At 35.8% G+C, this 17,496-nt stretch overlaps 1 protein-coding gene and 1 long non-coding RNA gene across 2 annotated transcripts; one reads left to right on the forward strand and one right to left on the reverse strand.

Moving 5' to 3' along the window:
* Window positions 1-1,389: 1,389 nt before the first annotated feature.
* On the reverse strand, window positions 1,390-4,745 carry LOC137733936 (short-chain dehydrogenase/reductase 2b-like). The gene is made up of 4 exons (XM_068473160.1): window positions 3,040-4,745; window positions 2,648-2,725; window positions 2,085-2,261; window positions 1,390-1,973 (listed from the first exon to the last, which is right to left on the reverse strand). The coding sequence occupies exons 1-4, from the start codon at window positions 3,211-3,213 to the stop codon at window positions 1,596-1,598; spliced, it is 807 nt and encodes a 268-aa protein (XP_068329261.1). The 5' UTR covers window positions 3,214-4,745; the 3' UTR covers window positions 1,390-1,595.
* Window positions 4,746-9,585: 4,840 nt separating this feature from the next.
* On the forward strand, window positions 9,586-11,537 carry LOC137733941 (uncharacterized). The gene is made up of 4 exons (XR_011068555.1): window positions 9,586-9,764; window positions 10,328-10,501; window positions 10,814-10,893; window positions 11,134-11,537. It is a non-coding gene; the product is annotated as an uncharacterized lncRNA (long non-coding RNA).
* The last annotated feature ends 5,959 nt before the right edge of the window (window positions 11,538-17,496 follow it).

Genomic DNA, 17,496 nt, shown 5'->3' on the forward strand with positions numbered 1-17,496 from the left:
GCGAAAGCAATTGTTTGGGGACGGGCGGTAGTGCTGGTCTTGGTGAGCTGGGGAGCCTTAAGGAATTAAGGGGAGAGTTAGCCATGAGGAATTTGAGGCACGAGAAAGATGTGGTGTCAGAATCAAATGTTGGTACACCTCTCAAGGACAAACAGCATCTCCATTCGTTGGAATTATTCTGGAAATATAGAGAAGATGTAAATGCAGTTGAGGAGGATATTATAAAGTCAATGGAAGTATTGCAACCCTATTCAAATCTAAAGCAGTTGACAGTGTGTTTCTATAGTGGTGTGAGATTTGCGAGTTGGTTTTCTTCTCTCATAAATATTGTTAATCTCACAATGTGGGATTGTAAGAGATGCCAACATCTTCCACCCTTGGATCATTTCCCTTCCCTTAAGTTTCTTAGACTTCATGGGTTGGAGAAGTTGGAGTACATATCAGAGAATGAGAGCAGTATTAGTATGAGTGATGAGATGATGAGGATCTCATTCTTCCCCTCCCTGGAGGACCTCTATATAGCAGATTGCCCTGTTCTGAAGGGATGGTGGAGGGCGCACACTCATAACACTGCTTCTTCTTCTTCTTCTTCTTCGTCAACGGAAAATATGCCGTTGCCTTCTTTTCCCCGTCTTTCTATCTTGACCATCCTGGAGTGTCCTAATCTAACTTCACTGCCAGAAGGGACTCGTGGACTCCCCTGTTTAAATAGATTGCAAATATATAGGTTCCCCATGTTAAGCGAAAGGTGCAAGAAAGAAACAGGTGAGGACTGGCCTAAGATTGCTCACATCCCATACATTGCCAACAAAAGGAACAAGAAAAATAATATTTCTTCTTAGTTCAAATTGAAATTTTATAACCGAAAATCACGCCTAAGGTTAATTTTTTCTTTATTCATTATATTTGGTTCGGAAGATCTGGATAGAAAGGAGAAAGAGATGATGATGATGATAAACCTATCTTTTGGTGTGTGAGTTTAATTTTAAGGATTTTCTGATTTAGACTCACTCAAACTCACAACAGAGAACTAGAAATATGATAATACATTTAATAAAGGTAGATAGTGTTTCTACAGAACAGATGTTGCTTCTGTGGATGAAAATTCTTATTTATGACCAATGAAGCTTTCATCAATCATAAAAAATAATAATAAAAATAGATAGTGAACTTATTATACACATGTATTCTCATATAATTTGATGTCCAAACTAACTTGTAGAGAGGGAGGGATGCACACCTATTCTAGCCAACTTGGCTCGCTAAAGTCTAACTTGATGTGCCAATATAAAATTTAAACATTACCAAAACTAGTCTTTTTATTTTGGATTTAGGTATGAAGCAATGACAGAATAAAAGCTTGCCATCATTGAGTGAAGCATAACAGAGACAAGGAGAGGTATTCACTTGCATACAGAAAAAAGCTTGCACACCTCGTTTTGCAAGGTGTGGCTGATCACCAGGTTCCAGCAACAAGAACATAGTAATTTTTTAAGGATACATTGTTCGTCTACGAAAATTCAAAGATTATTATCTCATCATTGCATACAGAAAAAAGGATATTTATTCCATGAAATTGAAAGATTCCGTTATCCTCAAAAGGGTGAGACTTCTTGTTCATAGAAGTAATGGCCAGAAGGGCTGCCATTTGTTACCATTGCTAGCCTCACAACACTTTCAGCACCTTCGTCTATTGTTAATATTCCGGTATTGAAGTTCAAATCTGTTTTGACAAATCCAGGGCTTACAGAGTTGATGCAGATATTCGGGTACTGCTTGGCCATGATCCGCGTGAAAGCATTTATGGCTGCTTTTGAGAGTATATAGGCAGAGAGGGAAGCAGGCCATCCTCTGGTTTCTAGCATATCTTCTTTGAAGTCTTTTAGAAACTCGCTTAAAACCTCGTCTATTCTGTCTTCAGTGAGTTTTTCGGCATCACTTAACATCCCTTTAGCCCATCCATTTGGGATATGCTGAAACAAAACATGCATGCCAACAGAATTTCAGTTTTCCCAATTATGGAAGACATTTGATCTTGAAACAGAAATATGATGAGATGCCAAAAGTATGAAAAATCTTCGCACCTTTAACGATCCCATGCCAGAAGAAAGACTGACAACTGTTGGTGAATCAGATAGCTGGAGGAGGGGAAGCAGTGCTTTGGTCATTTTCTTGGAACCATAGTAGTTTGTTCTCACGCATACTTCAGCTAATTCGTACGTTTGAGTCATTATTTCACTCCAATTGACTCCTACACCATCCTGCATCAAGGAAAGGAAAGAATTCATTTTGCCATTGTGCATTTTTGAATGAAAGATTTATGGCACTTAGCCATACCTATAAGGAAAGTTCTCTTCACGCACCCATTTTTAACTCTCACACGCATTTGTTAATTTTTGGTCACTCATCTTTTTCAATTCATTCGATCCGACGACAAAAAATTGAAAGGAGTGTGTGAGAAGTAAAAATGGGTGTGTGGATAGCACTACTCAACCTACAAATTTGACAATGTAAGGACCCATCTTTTAACCATTTCAGTTTTCAGTTTTCAGAAAATAAAAATGTAAAACCAAAAACTGAAAACTGAAAGCCAAATTTTGAAAACTCAAGATAAGTTGGATTTTAAATAGTGAATAACGAGACTTACCCTACCAACACCAGAAGCTACAGCAGCTCTGAAAGCTTCAGGGTCTACAATGGTTCCTCTAACCCCTGCATTGTTTACCTGTGGAAGTTCCGAAACATTTCATCTTTGTTCAATCCCAACAAAATATTAAGACCCTTCATCGTACTTACGGATTTTCTGTCTTATTTTAAGCTGAATTACGAAGCGACTCAGTTAAAATTTACAACACAGTGGATAAGTGAAAATTTTCAGTAGGGTACACATAATATGCTTGAAATATTAGTATCATATAGAGTTGGCGAATGAGGTCCGTTCATTAAAAATTTTAAAATTCACAGACGAAAAAATTGGCAAAAAAGAAAGTATTTATTCAGAACAGGAAGTTTGATTATAAAAATGGTTTCGAATCATACCAAGATATCTAGTTTCCCGAATTGGGTTTTGACAAAATTTGCTAGGGAAGCAACACTAGCAGGATCCGTTACATCAAGCTGATGAAAAACCACAAGGTCAGAGAGGCCACACTCTTTCAAAATTTCAATAGCTTCAAGACCCATTTTCTCATCTAAAGCAGTTAACACCACCATGATCCCATTTGCTGCCAACTTCTTAACTGTTCCGAATCCAATCCCCTGATTCGAGCCTGTGACAACCGCATACCTGACAAAATCAAAGACTCATTTCACTAAAAATCAATTAAGATACATGTGTCACAGTATCCAACAAGCATCCATCAATTATTGAATAAGTTTGGCTTAAGTGAATGCAAATCTGTCTGTACTCCCCTTGTTGCTACTGACAAATTGAGCAAAGAAGATGGAAGCGGCCCAGCAAGTGAAGAGCAATATAGGAAGATTGTGGGCAGTCTGTTATATCTTAATGCTACAAGGCAATAAGTGATGTATGCAGCTAGCTTACTTGCTAGATATATGCATTGCCCTACAAATAAGTACTATGGGACTGCCAAGAGAGTGCTTAGGTATGTCAACGGAACACTAAATTATGGACTGAATTATGAAAAGGGGAAGAATGCAATACTGATTGGATACTGTGGCAGTGATTGGAGAGGTTCAATTGATGATAGCAAAAGTACATCAAGCTATGCATTTTCCTTTGGGAGTGGAGTCTTCTCATGGGCATCTATTAAGCAAAATTGTGTTGCACTTTCAACTGCAGAGGTAGAGTACATCAGTGCATCAGAAGCCACAGCTCAGGCTATATGGCTTAGGTTTGTTCCGGAGGATTTTGGAGAGTTGCAAACTGAAGCAACTCCTTTTCAGTGTGACAATACAATTGCAATCTCTATAACCAAGAATCCAGTATTTCATCAAAAGACGAAGCATATTGATAGAAGGTATCACTTCATCAAGGATGCTTTGCAGCAAGGAATTGTTGATTTGGTCTACTGTCCTACCAAAGAACAAGTGGTAGACATTTTTACTAAAGCTCTGCCAAAGGAGAGGTTCAACTATCTCAAAGATAAGCTTGCAGTCATATCAGCTCAAAGCTTCAAGGGGAACGTTAGTGTATAAGCCATGAGCTGATTTTAAGTTAGTAGAAATAAGCCTTGCATTTAGTTGTGTATTCACTATGGTTAAAATTACCAAGTGTAGGGCTCATATTGTAATTTTGTCTAAGTGACGTGGATGAATCACCTTGAATCCAGCTAGATGTGCGGCTGAGATCTTTTGATGTAATGGTGAGATTCCATTAGCATAACTAACCGTTATGCAGTGCACGATTGTGTGTGCTAGTGTGAGAATAAAAGAAAACATTCCTCTGTGATTTTGCAGAGAGAAAGAGAAGCATCCATCACTATCTCTATTTCTGTGATTTTTCTTTCTTCCTTCTTCGATTCATACACTCTCATGCTTAAACTTTTAACACCTTGGAGAAATTCTCATAAATAAACCGTTGTATACAACATTTCACAAACATGAGAGTAGGGTTGTATACAACACTTTATGTACAAGAAATTTCATTACTGTTGGTGTGGCCAAAAGGTCTGATGCGTGAAGCTTCAAAAACATGAGGGAAGTAGTAGGTACTTACCTCTTTGCCGCTTCTGCCGTCGGTGATGAGCTTTCAGATTTGCTTTCTGACTTCTATGTAACATGGCTTTTGTAACTTCTGTTAATATATTCAACTTTTGATCTTCATTCTTAGGTGTTTGTCTTCTTTTGATGGTAGAATATTTTTTAGCCCTCTTGTCTTTGATTAAGCAAATCAAGGTCGCCTCTTACACATGTAATGCCAAGGGGTGCTCCGGAGTACTCGGCGCTCCAGATATTTTAATCCTTAAATTTTGATTTTTGTATCAAATTTATAGTATAATGTCAAGTTTATCCTCCCTCCGGGTCCGACCAATAGCTTGAGTTTATTGCTAATTACTATATTACTGAAGGATCCTAACCATGGAGAAGCAGCCATATTCAAAACACTTCTTCGTCCGAATATGAAAATGCGACAAAACTAGTCGTTGAGAACTTCCTTCTGGTATATGTAGAGGTTGCCCTTGAGCAATTGAGAAATTGAAATGTTTGGGTAAGAGGGATATCTAAGTCTCAAGGAATTGAGGTCAAGTTACTAAGAAATAGATTAAAAATTGTTAGATAGAACTAATAGGAGGAATTATAAATGCCCTTCATAATTAACTACGACCTACTTCGTCAGAATATTCTTACTGTCTGGTTGGTCTAGGCAATTCAATAAACTGTTTGTCCTGAGTGTTTTTTTAACCTCGGTGCCAATACGAGGCTTGAGAGCAATAATTTGAGCGAGTGTTGGTAGTCGACAGAAGAAATGATCATTTTCAAAGGCTTGAGAGTAGGTTTAATTTTACTCCACATTTCTCGCTTATCCATCTCATTACTCGTAATCGGGTCATGAGTAGTGTGAACCCAACATTCACACAACGTAACATCTTCAATGAGCTTTCACAAAGTCAATTTTTTCTCTCAAAGTGTACAAAATATTCAAATGTAGAAAATGTAGAAAGTGTAGAAAATATTGAAATGTGGTGTAAGGTGGAAGATGAGAGTTAGGTATTTATAGAAGAAAAAAAAAATTTAAATTTTTCTTTATTTTTAAAAAAATATTCATAATTTTTAATAAATTTTGATGTTGTTAATTAATCTGGATCGTTGGATTTGAAAAATATTCAAATCCAACAGCCAACGAGTTGTCACGAGGCCAATGGTCAAAATTATGACCGTTGGGCCTCTTTTTTTTTTTTTTTTTTTTTTTGGTGAAAAAAACATGGACTGTTAATCTGTGATCGGACGGTCCATTTCAAAAGTCAAATTTAAAATTTTTTTACCGTTGGAAATCCAACGACACTGAGGAGGGCTACGTAGCCCTAATCCGGGTGAACACATGTGGGCTGACAAGCGAGCCCCGCCGCCTGCACCCTTGTCTCCTACTCGCGCCCAGTCACGAGTGTGTTGCACACGCCAGCCAAATAGGCCGGCCTCTGGGTCTATCTGAAATGGGCTGGTCTGTTGCTTGGCTTGGGTTGGATGCCAGGCTGTTTTGCGGAGCACTTTGACAGGATGAAACTGATTAAAGAATAATTAAAGAACAAAAAGGAGCAGCAGGTGAGTGCCTTGTGCAGTTGACACATAAGGTGATGGTAACATCCTGTACATTTCTTTAAAGATGGAACAAGTAGTCTCACAGGGTTGGTTTGATTGCTCTTATATTGTGCCGGTAGGAGATGGTCCTGTTCTTGACGTGATGGCCGTGATGTTAGAAAACATGTCTAACATTACGGTTATGGCTAGAACTTTGATTTCTACTCTTTACCGTACTAGTCAAGTTGTACTGAAGTGATTCTAAGAAAAACCGGTATAAAAAAAAGTTGGGAGTTATTTTTGTGTTTGTTAAACATTCAGTTTCACCTTTTTTTCAGAGTTTTGGATGAAAAAAAAAACCAAAAACAAGAAGCTGCAAAACTTAACTTTGAAAAATCAGCTTTTTTTCACATCTATTTTACATAAAAGTTTACCAAACATTATAATACTGTTTTTTTTTTTAAAAGCATTTTTACAAAAAAGTTTACCAAACACTTTGCTACTTTATTTTACAGCTGCTTATTCTCATAGCATAGTAGAAGCAATTTTTTTTTAAAGCACAATAATACCAAACCAGCCCTTAAGGTGATGAGGATGCTTTAAGGTCACCTTCTACTATAGAAAAATCAAATCGACCCTGGTACAAATGTTGCAGTGGAAAGTTTAAGCATAATAAGCATTGATCAGCTTTTAGAGTCGGTAAGTGAGGCCGCTCACACACTGTTGCTGGTTTGTGGCCTTTGTAGAAACCAGACAGAAAATAAGTAAAGCAATGGACATTACATCAAGTCGAACATTGTGCTAAGTAAGAGAGCGATTCGTGTGCAGGTTTTGGAGACAACACATCAAGTTGGAAGATTATCAGTCTCAGTTGCTACAAATATGCCTTACATGGAAATGGTTGGCCAGTGTGAGGCCATTCAAATGAGGAAGCAGCAGAAGTTGTCGACATTTATAGTTTCCCAGCAGAGACAAGAAAGTTTGATTAGATTTTCTAATGATTGCAACCAGGAAAAGGAAACTCTATCTGTTGTTCCGTTGGGCACTCCTACGGTATTTTCTTTAGCATACACTATATGGGAAAGTTATAAATTCAATCCTTTTATTTTGCATTGCATGCATACTGTGTTTTTAGCATATTCTGAGTTTCCGAAAACCATCTGGGACCGCAAAGTGGAAATCCATTCCTTGAATCAAGTGCTATTTCACTCAACCAATCTGTTGGCAATGGCTCTTCGATACTTTGCATAACTGAGTATCAACCCTATCCACACTTTCAGCTACTGGCATCAAGCCCCTACGATAACTTTTTAAAGGCTGCAGGTTGTTGATCCGTGTAGAGAAAGTTCGATAGCCTTTGTAGCACGTAAGAAATTTGAGTGTTAACAACAATGGAGCGAGCGACAGTTGTATCTGCAACAAGTTTGTGTTGCTCCCGATTCAGCCAGCCTTGGTTTCTCTTCATATCTCTACTGACCGACTGCATTCATTTATTCATCAATGGTTGATAGGGAGGTTCATTTTATGCGTCTTTTGGTCTCTCCCTCGCTTTACATGTTTGATATTGTAAAGTAAGAGTTTTGCTTACCCACACATATTTTTCTTCCCAACCATTCACTAGTGAAAAAGAAAATGTGCGGGAAAAAAATTTCATGTAAAGTATAAAGATGTGAAATAAGTAAATTTCATTTTCGTACCTTCAGTGTGAAGTGAAAGCATGTTAATTTGTGTATAAAAATTACTTAATTTTGTGTAAAAGAGGAAAGAACTTTATTGAGATTCAGTTATGATGTAAACGATCAGGCTTTCGAAGTTTCGCTACAACTGCAGAGCATACTAAGAATTTGAGTAAGAAGGAATACACAAGCTTTGAGGATAACCATGTTTGAGGCACCTACATGATACCACCAAAACTAAAGGCTTTACTCTAATCAGGATCTTTACCAAGGATGACTCAAACAAAGATATTTGCTCAAGAAGAGAAGTTTATACAAAGAACCGATTTCCGTAAGAAGTTTATACAACGAACCGATTTCCATTCAAGTCTGCCTACTTACATAGAATACACACATATTTATAGGCTTAGGAGGAACCCTCTCGAACCTCACCTAAAACTATTTGGATACAAGAGGCGTCATCCTTTTTATCCCTTACATAAGATAAGGAGAGATCTTCTCTACATCACAATTAACAATGTTTGACTTAACACTCAAACTAGTCTAGATAAGATTCCTTACTTTATAACACATCAAATACTATTCTAGTGGGGCAACTTATTGTCCAACAACGTAATTTTGGATACTGATCTTAGAACACTAAAATTGTAAGTTATTAGCTAATGGCAAAATGACATGCTCAAAAGGATGAGGGTAAAAACAGTATAGAATGTGACTGTGTATTTTGACTAAGACTTTATTTCTGAGTATACTGATAATTTATAGTTTTAGTTGGAGCATTTTTCATGATAAAAAGAGTTGAGCAGGGGTAGCTGCCTACGTTCATGTCTAAATGTATCAAATAAATAGACCGTCATCATGAACATGTCCAAATGTATCAAATAAAGGAGGGTGGATGGGCAAAGGCTATTTGAGCACAACAGATTTTGTTGAACAAATAATATTATCTGCACTAAGGGATGCGAGAGTGGGGAAATAGGCTTAGCCCAATAACCTAAGATCTCTCATTTAGAAGTGAAGAGTAATATCACTAGAATGTAATACTTAATGGCTGTGCACAAGAGATTTAAACTGGAAAGATTAATTAATTAAAGAAAGTGATATTCACGCACATATTTTTACCTCTCGCATACTCTTATTAATTTTTGGCTATTGGTACTTTAATTCATTTAATCCGATGGTTGAAAATGAAGATGTGTGTGAGAGGTAAAATGGATATGTGATAGCACTACCTTAATGAATTAATTAATTTGTTTCTCTCTAGAATCTTCTTCGATCATTGGAAACAAAACACAATACAGATTCTATTGGACTATGATTTTCTTTCCTCCTCTTCTCATCCATTTCCATTCCCTTTCCTCACATTCTCTTATTTTATCTTTTTCTTGCTATAAAAAATTAAAATAAGATATTGACGTGGCTTAACCGTAACCGTTCAAATAAGAGAGGATGGAAGGAGAGGGAAAAAAAGAGTTAAGAGAATCCTACTCCGATTCTATTACTCTCTTGCTTTTTCCTTTGGGGTGTGATATCCACATATCTATTTTTATTTCTTATACACCTTTTTAATTTACGACAGTCGGATCGAATGAATTGAGGAAGATTAATTGACAGAAATTAACAAGAATGTGTCAGAAGGAAAAAGGAATGAGAACTACATAACACACTCCTTCCCTTTTCTACTTTCCGTTTTCAGTTTGTTTCCCGAGAAAATTCCAAAGAAAACGAAACCCTTCCTAATTTTTGTTTTTGAATTCGAATCCAATTGCATTACATTTTGCGTCTTTGATTTGGGTATTTGTAGAATTTTGAGAAGACCCATTGGATTATAGAAGCTTGAAGTAATGGAGGATGTTCGGGAGCAGGCTGAGCAGGAAAGTCAACTACTTGGTATGTTTATTCATATTTTTGGCTTTAATTTCCAGTTCAAGTATTAAGTCACACTTTTTACGCTCAATCAAATCTTTCAGCTACACTCGGTTTCTGTAAAAGCAAATATATGTCAAATCTTAGACTCGTAGTAGGTTTTCAGCTTCAATTAAATGTAAAATTAACCTGATAAGCGGGGTTTCCAGTGATTTAGTTGGACTAAATGAATACATGGAGATGTTTTCTTCAAGAACAATTCTTCTATCGGTCATTATTGAGCCAGAAACTTATTGTTTTTATTGACTAATTGATAAAATTTCAGAAATAATTTGTATATCGAGAAGGTAGACATTAAGACAAAGTACACTGATTCATCGTTCCTCAATGCTTTTATGTTGAGTAACTCAGAAATCCTGTGTTCCAAAACTCATGTAGTACAAGTGGGGATGGCAGCTATGTAGTACCTGTATAATGTGCAAGGGAAAGGGGAAGATTGTCGTTCCCCTCTGCGTATGAGTGAGTTAGATTTCCAAATAATCATATTTTAATATAGACTACTACTCATCTTTTCATCTTGTTTGTAGGTCAAGATGGTGAAAATGAAACAGTAACTGAACATGGTACCTTCGTTCGTGTCAGAAGATGCTAATGGCCCCCAAAAGTTGATTCTAAGGTGGAAATCCTTCACGAGAAAGTCACAAATCAAATCATTAAGGAAGGTCATGGTCAAATACCATCCAAGTATTCAACATGCTTCTGTAAGTGTCAAGTGGTTTCCTTTTTGGTAGTGCTGTGCTGTGTACATTAGTTGAAAATCTAAGAATTGTTATGTGTGCATGTGTTTGTTAGTATGGGATGGGAGTAAGACATGAATGAGCTTGTGGCTTGCAAACAGACACACAACATCCACGTTCACAAAGTTGTGTATGTATATGGGAGAATTAAATGTGCATGCATTAAAGTTTATAAAAGGGATGCCTAAGATACATGTAGAAATATCTTGCAGTGAATTTTTACTCTGGTTTTTTCAATCACTGAGTGATTGGCATATGTGTGATAGTACCTTACAGGGCATGGACTGAGAGCACGGGACACAAGTTTGAAGACACATGGGATGAACAACGACCACTTGAAATTATTTTAGGAAAAGGTATTAGCCTTGCCGAGTAGTCTGTTACTTTTTATATATACAAAGTATATGCAAACGAGTTCTGGCATGTTCGTTGTTCAGTCTGCAATTAGTTTGTGATTTCTTTATTGCTTTTATTCTCTGTAATTCGTAATTACTTGTCATTCCAGATTATTTGGGTCCATAAGCATTTAAGCATTATCTAGGGGTATTCAATGGAATGGACTTCTTCTTAGTAGTGTATTTTTGTTACTGCAACAGAGAAAAAAGAAATGACTGGCTTGGCTGTTGGGGTGTCCAGCATGAAATCTGGAGAGCATGCCCTATTACATGTAGGCTGGGAGTCGGGGTATGGGAAAGAAGGGAGCTTTTCTTTTCCGAATGTTCCACCATTGGCAGATATATCATATGAAGTTGAACTTATTGGATTTGATGAAACCAAAGAAGTAAGTTCCTCACTTGCTTTCAAATGTCTTCCCAAGTAGTTACCAATTGAAGTTTCAGAATCTCTTTTCCAGGGATTTGCTTCGGTAATATAGTACCATGTATATTTGTGGGTTTTGCCTTTCATCGGGGTAAGCTCAGAGTGACATGACTGTGGAGGAAAGGATTGGAGCAGCAGATAGAAGAAGGATGAATGGAAATGCTTTATTTAAAGAGTAAAAACTAGAGGAGGCAATGCAATGGTATGAAATGGTTACGCGCTTGTAATGCTTACATATTTTATTTATGGCTGATGAGCTTTTGAGTTGTCCAGTCTCTTTTTTGTATTTCCTCTCTGACAAGATTCTAGTGGGTTTTCTCAGGCTATAGCGTATATGGGTGACAACTTCATGTTCCAGTTGTTTGGGAAGTACAGGGACGTGGCTTTGGCTGTTAAAAATCCATGCCACCTTAACATGGCAGCGTCTTTTATAAAGCGCAAGCGTTATGAAGAAGCCATTGGACAATGCAGTATTGTAAGTGTAATGCTATCACAAGAAAGTCATCTAATTTTGTGTGTTCAGCGATTGTGCTATTCATCATTAGACACTAGAAAGTTGGGTTTGGAGGTTTATTTGTGAGCATAACTGCATCCCAAAAGTTTCAATATTCATTCACTTTAACCTGCCATTTTGGATTGCCGTAGAAAATGAAAATGTTCTTAGTATGGACCCGTGAAAATTTCTAGGCTCAAGGGCACAATTCTTCAGTTAATAGTCGAATTTTAGGTCCTATGCTTCATCATGTTGTTCAAACTAAACGTCAAAGCGCTATTTAGGCGAGGAAAAGCCAGAGCAGAGCTTGGGCAGACAGATGTTGCGCGGTAAGACTTTCTAGAGGCATGCAAATTTGCACCTCAAGACAAAGCTATTGCAAGAGAGTTACGTCTGCTTGCTGAACACGACAAGGTTGTTTATCAGAAACAAAAAGAAATCTACAAGGGAATTTTCGGACCAACCCCAGAACCTAAACCCAAACGGGATAATTGGTTGATCATCTTTTGGCACTGGCTGTTGTCATTGTTCTATCGTCTCTTCAGGTGCGAAAGGCTTAAAGCTGAGTAGTCAAAGATCTTAAGCTCTTGAATTGCATGATAAATGAGGAAATTCGTATGTTGAACTTGCTAATAAGCAAGACTATGAAATGTAACCCTGAAGGTTCACTCATTTACATCTCGGGAGGGAGTTTAGATGCCAATAGTTTTATCCGGGCACAAAGATACGGTGATCAAATTAAAGTATTGAACTGTTCTAAGCTGTTAACAAGAGTTTTATCTCATTTTTGCTTTGCTTATTGAGTTTTCGGTTGTGAATTTTCTGTAACCACCATAATCTTTTAGATGGTGTGTAAAACGGGTCAATTTGTTTCTTTGAAGTGCTTCTTGTTTCTTTAGTTTATCTTTGGCCGGAGAGTATTGTTTCTTTTTTAACAAATTAGGGGTCTATGTGGAGAGAGTGATTTAAACAAGGATTTGAATTTTTACAACAATATTGAGTTAATTAAGAAGAACTATTAGACTAGTAGTGATATTTTTGAGGAAAAACGGAATTAGATTCCTTCTCCATTGGTTCTGAAGTTTAATAGTTTAATAATAATTTTTGAGAAATGAAAATATAATATAGTTTGTGTGGTGGAGGGAGGGGAAGCTGGTGTTTGAAAATATAGTATAGTTTTGTTGATATCTTTTGGCACTGGCTGTTGTCATTGTTCTATCGTCTCTTTAGGCACGAAGGGCATAAAGCTGAGTAGTCAAAGATCTTAAGCTCTTGAATTGTATGATAAATGAGGAAATTCGTGTATTGAACTTGCTAATAAACAAGACTATGAAATGCGACCCTGAAGATTCACTCATTTACGTCTCATGAAAGAGTTTAGATGCCAATAGTTTTATCCGGAAATAAGGACACGGTGATCAAATTAAAGTATTGAACTGTTCTAAGCTATTAACAAGAATTTTATCTCATTTTCGCTTTGCTTACTGAGTTTTCGATTGTGAATTTTCTGTCACCACCATAATCTTTTAGATGGTGTGTAAAACGGGTCAATTTTGAGGATGAGATGAAAAAGGTGGAGAGGAAGTCGGAAATGCAGACAAAGAAGATGAAACTCTTTTTTATTTATTTATTTATTTTTTTCAGTTTTGAGGATGAGATGGATCCAATGAGCTTACCATATTATTAGAGAAATCGAAAAGACTAGGAGAATAATCTATAATGTTTGGTTCTCTAACGTTGATTAGGAATCTGGGGCAATAATGTAATTTCATACAAAGTAAGTTTTGATGTTTTTTTTTCTTTCAAACATCGCCTATATATCATCGTAGCATTTCTAATTTAAAAATAAATTAAAAAACCCACTTTTTCTCTTTTCTATACATTTTCCTTTTAAAATTTTTATATTTACACGCGCATAATGCATGGGCTCCATTTAATTCTCTATAAATAAAGCATATCATGTTTTAGTAGGCGCATGAAATTGAAGAATCATACATAAGGGATCCCCTTCACCAAATCCTACCCATCAACTAATCTGAACCCTTGAAATTTGATTCAACAGCTAAAAACATGAGTCCATTTTAAAAATTATAATAACTTTAGCCGTTAGATCAAATTTTAAGGATCCAGATCGATTGATGGGAAGGATTTGGTAGAAGAGATTAGGAGATGATCCCCTTTCATAAATAAGCATGCCATATTATGTGAAATCATAAAAATATTGGATTGAGGTTTGAAATTTCCTCTTTCAAATGGACCCCAATTTTCTACTTCCCTAGTCGAACAAAGTTTGTTTTTGCCGTAACTTGTGGAAAAGGGATAGAATATGTTAACCATTCAGAACTTGTGGAAAAGGGATATAATGTGTTAACCATTCAAGTTATTCTTTAATTAAAAGTTATTCTTTAATTAAAGTGGAATGGGAATGAGTCTGTTAACCATTCAAGTTATTCTTTAATTAAAAGTTATTCTTTAATTAAAGTGGAATGGGAATGAGTCTGTTAACCATTCAAGTTATTCTTTAATTAAAGTGGAATGGGAATGAGCTTACCATATTATTAGAGAGATCGAAAAGACTATGAGAATAATCTATAATGTCAGGTTCTCTAATGTTGATTAGGAATCTGGGGCAATAATGTAATTTCATACAAAGTAAGTTTGATGTTTTTTTTTTTTCAAATCTCGCCTACATATCATTATAGCATTTCTAATTTAAAAATAAATTAAAAAAACCCACTTTTTCTCTTTTCTATACATTTTCCTTTTAAAATTTTTATATTGACACGCGCATAATGCATGGGCTCCATTTAATTCTCCAGAAATAAAGCATACCATGTTTTAGTAGGCGCATGAAATTGAAGAATCATAAATAAGGGATCCCCTTCTCCAAATCCTACCAATCAACTAATCTGAACCCTTGAAATTTGATCCAACAGCTAAAAACATGAGCCCACTTTAAAAGTTACAATAAATTTAGCCGTTTGATCAAATTTTAAGGGTCCAGATCGATTGATGGGGAGAATTTGGTAGAAGAGATCAGGAAATGATCCTCTTCCATAAATAAGCATGCCATATTATGTGAAATCATAAAAATATTGGATTGAGGTTTGAAATTTCCTCTTTCGAATGGACCCCAATTTTCTACTTCCCTAGTCGAACAAAATTTGTTTTTGCCGTAACTTGTGGAAAAGGGATAGGATATGTTAACCATTCAGAACTTGTGGAAAAGGGATATAATGTGTTAACCATTCAAGTTATTCTTTAATTAAAAGTTATTCTTTAATTAAAGTGGAATGGGAATGAGTCTGTTAACCATTCAAGTTATTCTTTAATTAAAGTGGAATGGGAATGAGCTTACCATACTATTAGAGAAATCGAAAAGACTATGAGAATAATCTATAATGTCTGGTTCTCTAATATTGATTAGGAATCTGGGGTAATAATGTAATTTCATACAAAGTAAGTTTTGATGTTTTTTTTTTTTCAAATCTCGTCTACATATCATTATAGCATTTCTAATTTAAAAATAAATAAAAAAAACCCACTTTTTCTCTTTCTATACATTTTCCTTTTAAAATTTTTATATTGACACGCGCATAATGCATGGGCTCCATTTAATTCTCCAGAAATAAAGCATACCATGTTTTAGTAGGCGCATGAAATTGAAGAATCATAAATAAGGGATCCCCTTCTCCAAATCCTACCAATCAACTAATCTGAACCCTTGAAATTTGATCCAACAGCTAAAAACATGAGCCCACTTTAAAAGTTACAATAAATTTAGCCGTTTGATCAAATTTTAAGGGTCCAGATCGATTGATGGGGAGGATTTGGTAGAAGAGATCAGGAAATGATCCTCTTCCATAAATAAGCATGCCATATTATGTGAAATCATAAAAATATTGGATTGAGGTTTGAAATTTCCTCTTTCAAATGGACCCCAATTTTCTACTTCCCTAGTCGAACAAAATTTGTTTTTGCCGTAACTTGTGGAAAAGGGATAGGATATGTTAACCATTCAGAACTTGTGGAAAAGGGATATAATGTGTTAACCATTCAAGTTATTCTTTAATTAAAAGTTATTCTTTAATTAAAGTGGAATGGGAATGAGTCTGTTAACCATTCAAGTTATTCTTTAATTAAAGTGGAATGGGAATGAGCTTACCATACTATTAGAGAAATCGAAAAGACTATGAGAATAATCTATAATGTCTGGTTCTCTAATATTGATTAGGAATCTGGGGTAATAATGTAATTTCATACAAAGTAAGTTTTGATGTTTTTTTTTTTTCAAATCTCGCCTACATATCATTATAGCATTTCTAATTTAAAAATAAATAAAAAAAAACCCACTTTTTCTCTTTCTATACATTTTCCTTTTAAAATTTTTATATTGACACGCGCATAATGCATGGGCTCCATTTAATTCTCCAGAAATAAAGCATACCATGTTTTAGTAGGCGCATGAAATTGAAGAATCATAAATAAGGGATCCCCTTCACCAAATCCTACCAATCAACTAATCCGAACCCTTGAAATTTGATCCAACAGCTAAAAACATGAGCCCACTTTAAAAGTTACAATAACTTTAACCGTTTGATCAAATTTTAAGGGTCCAGATCGATTGATGGGGAGGATTTGGTAGAAGAGATCAGGAAATGATCCTCTTCCATAAATAAGCATGCCATATTATGTGAAATCATAAAAATATTGGATTGAGGTTTGAAATTTCCTCTTTCAAATGGACCCCAATTTTCTACTTCCCTAGTCGAACAAAATTTGTTTTTGCCTTAACTTGTGGAAAACGGATATAATATGTTAACCATTCAGAACTTGTGGAAAAGGGATATAATGTGTTAACCATTCAAGTTATTCTTTAATTAAAGTGGAATGGGAATGAGTGTGTTAATCATTCGAGTTATTCTTTAATTAAAGGGGAATGGCATATGTAAAGACACAGCTATTGCAAGAGAGTTACGTCTGCTTGCTGAACACGACAAGGTTGTTTATCAGAAACAAAAAGAAATCTACAAGGGAATTTTCGGACCAACCCCAGAACCTAAACCCAAACGGGATAATTGGTTGATCATCTTTTGGCACTGGCTGTTGTCATTGTTCTATCGTCTCTTCAGGTGCGAAAGGCATAAAGCTGAGTAGTCAAAGATCTTAAGCTCTTGAATTGCATGATAAATGAAGAAATTCGTATGTTGAACTTGCTAATAAGCAAGACTATGAAAATGTAACCCTGAAGGTTCACTCATTTACATCTCGGGAGGGAGTTTAGATGCCAATAATTTTATCCGGGCACAAAGATACGGTGATCAAATTAAAGTATTGAACTGTTCTAAGCTGTTAACAAGAGTTTTATCTCATTTTCGCTTTGCTTATTGAGTTTTCGGTTGTGAATTTTCTATAACCACCATAATCTTTTAGATGGTATGTAAAATGGGTCAATTTGTTTCTTTGAAGTGCTTCTTGTTTCTTTAGTTTATCTTTGGCCGGAGAATATTGTTTCTTTTTTAACAAATTAGGGGTCTATGTGGATAGAGTGATTTAAACAAGGATTTGAATTTTTACAACAATATTGAGTTAATTAAGAAGAACTATTAGACTAGTAGTGATATTTTTTGAGGAAAAACGGAATTAG

This window comes from Pyrus communis, chromosome 5, assembly GCF_963583255.1.
Source record: "Pyrus communis chromosome 5, drPyrComm1.1, whole genome shotgun sequence".
NCBI lineage: Eukaryota > Viridiplantae > Streptophyta > Magnoliopsida > Rosales > Rosaceae > Pyrus > Pyrus communis.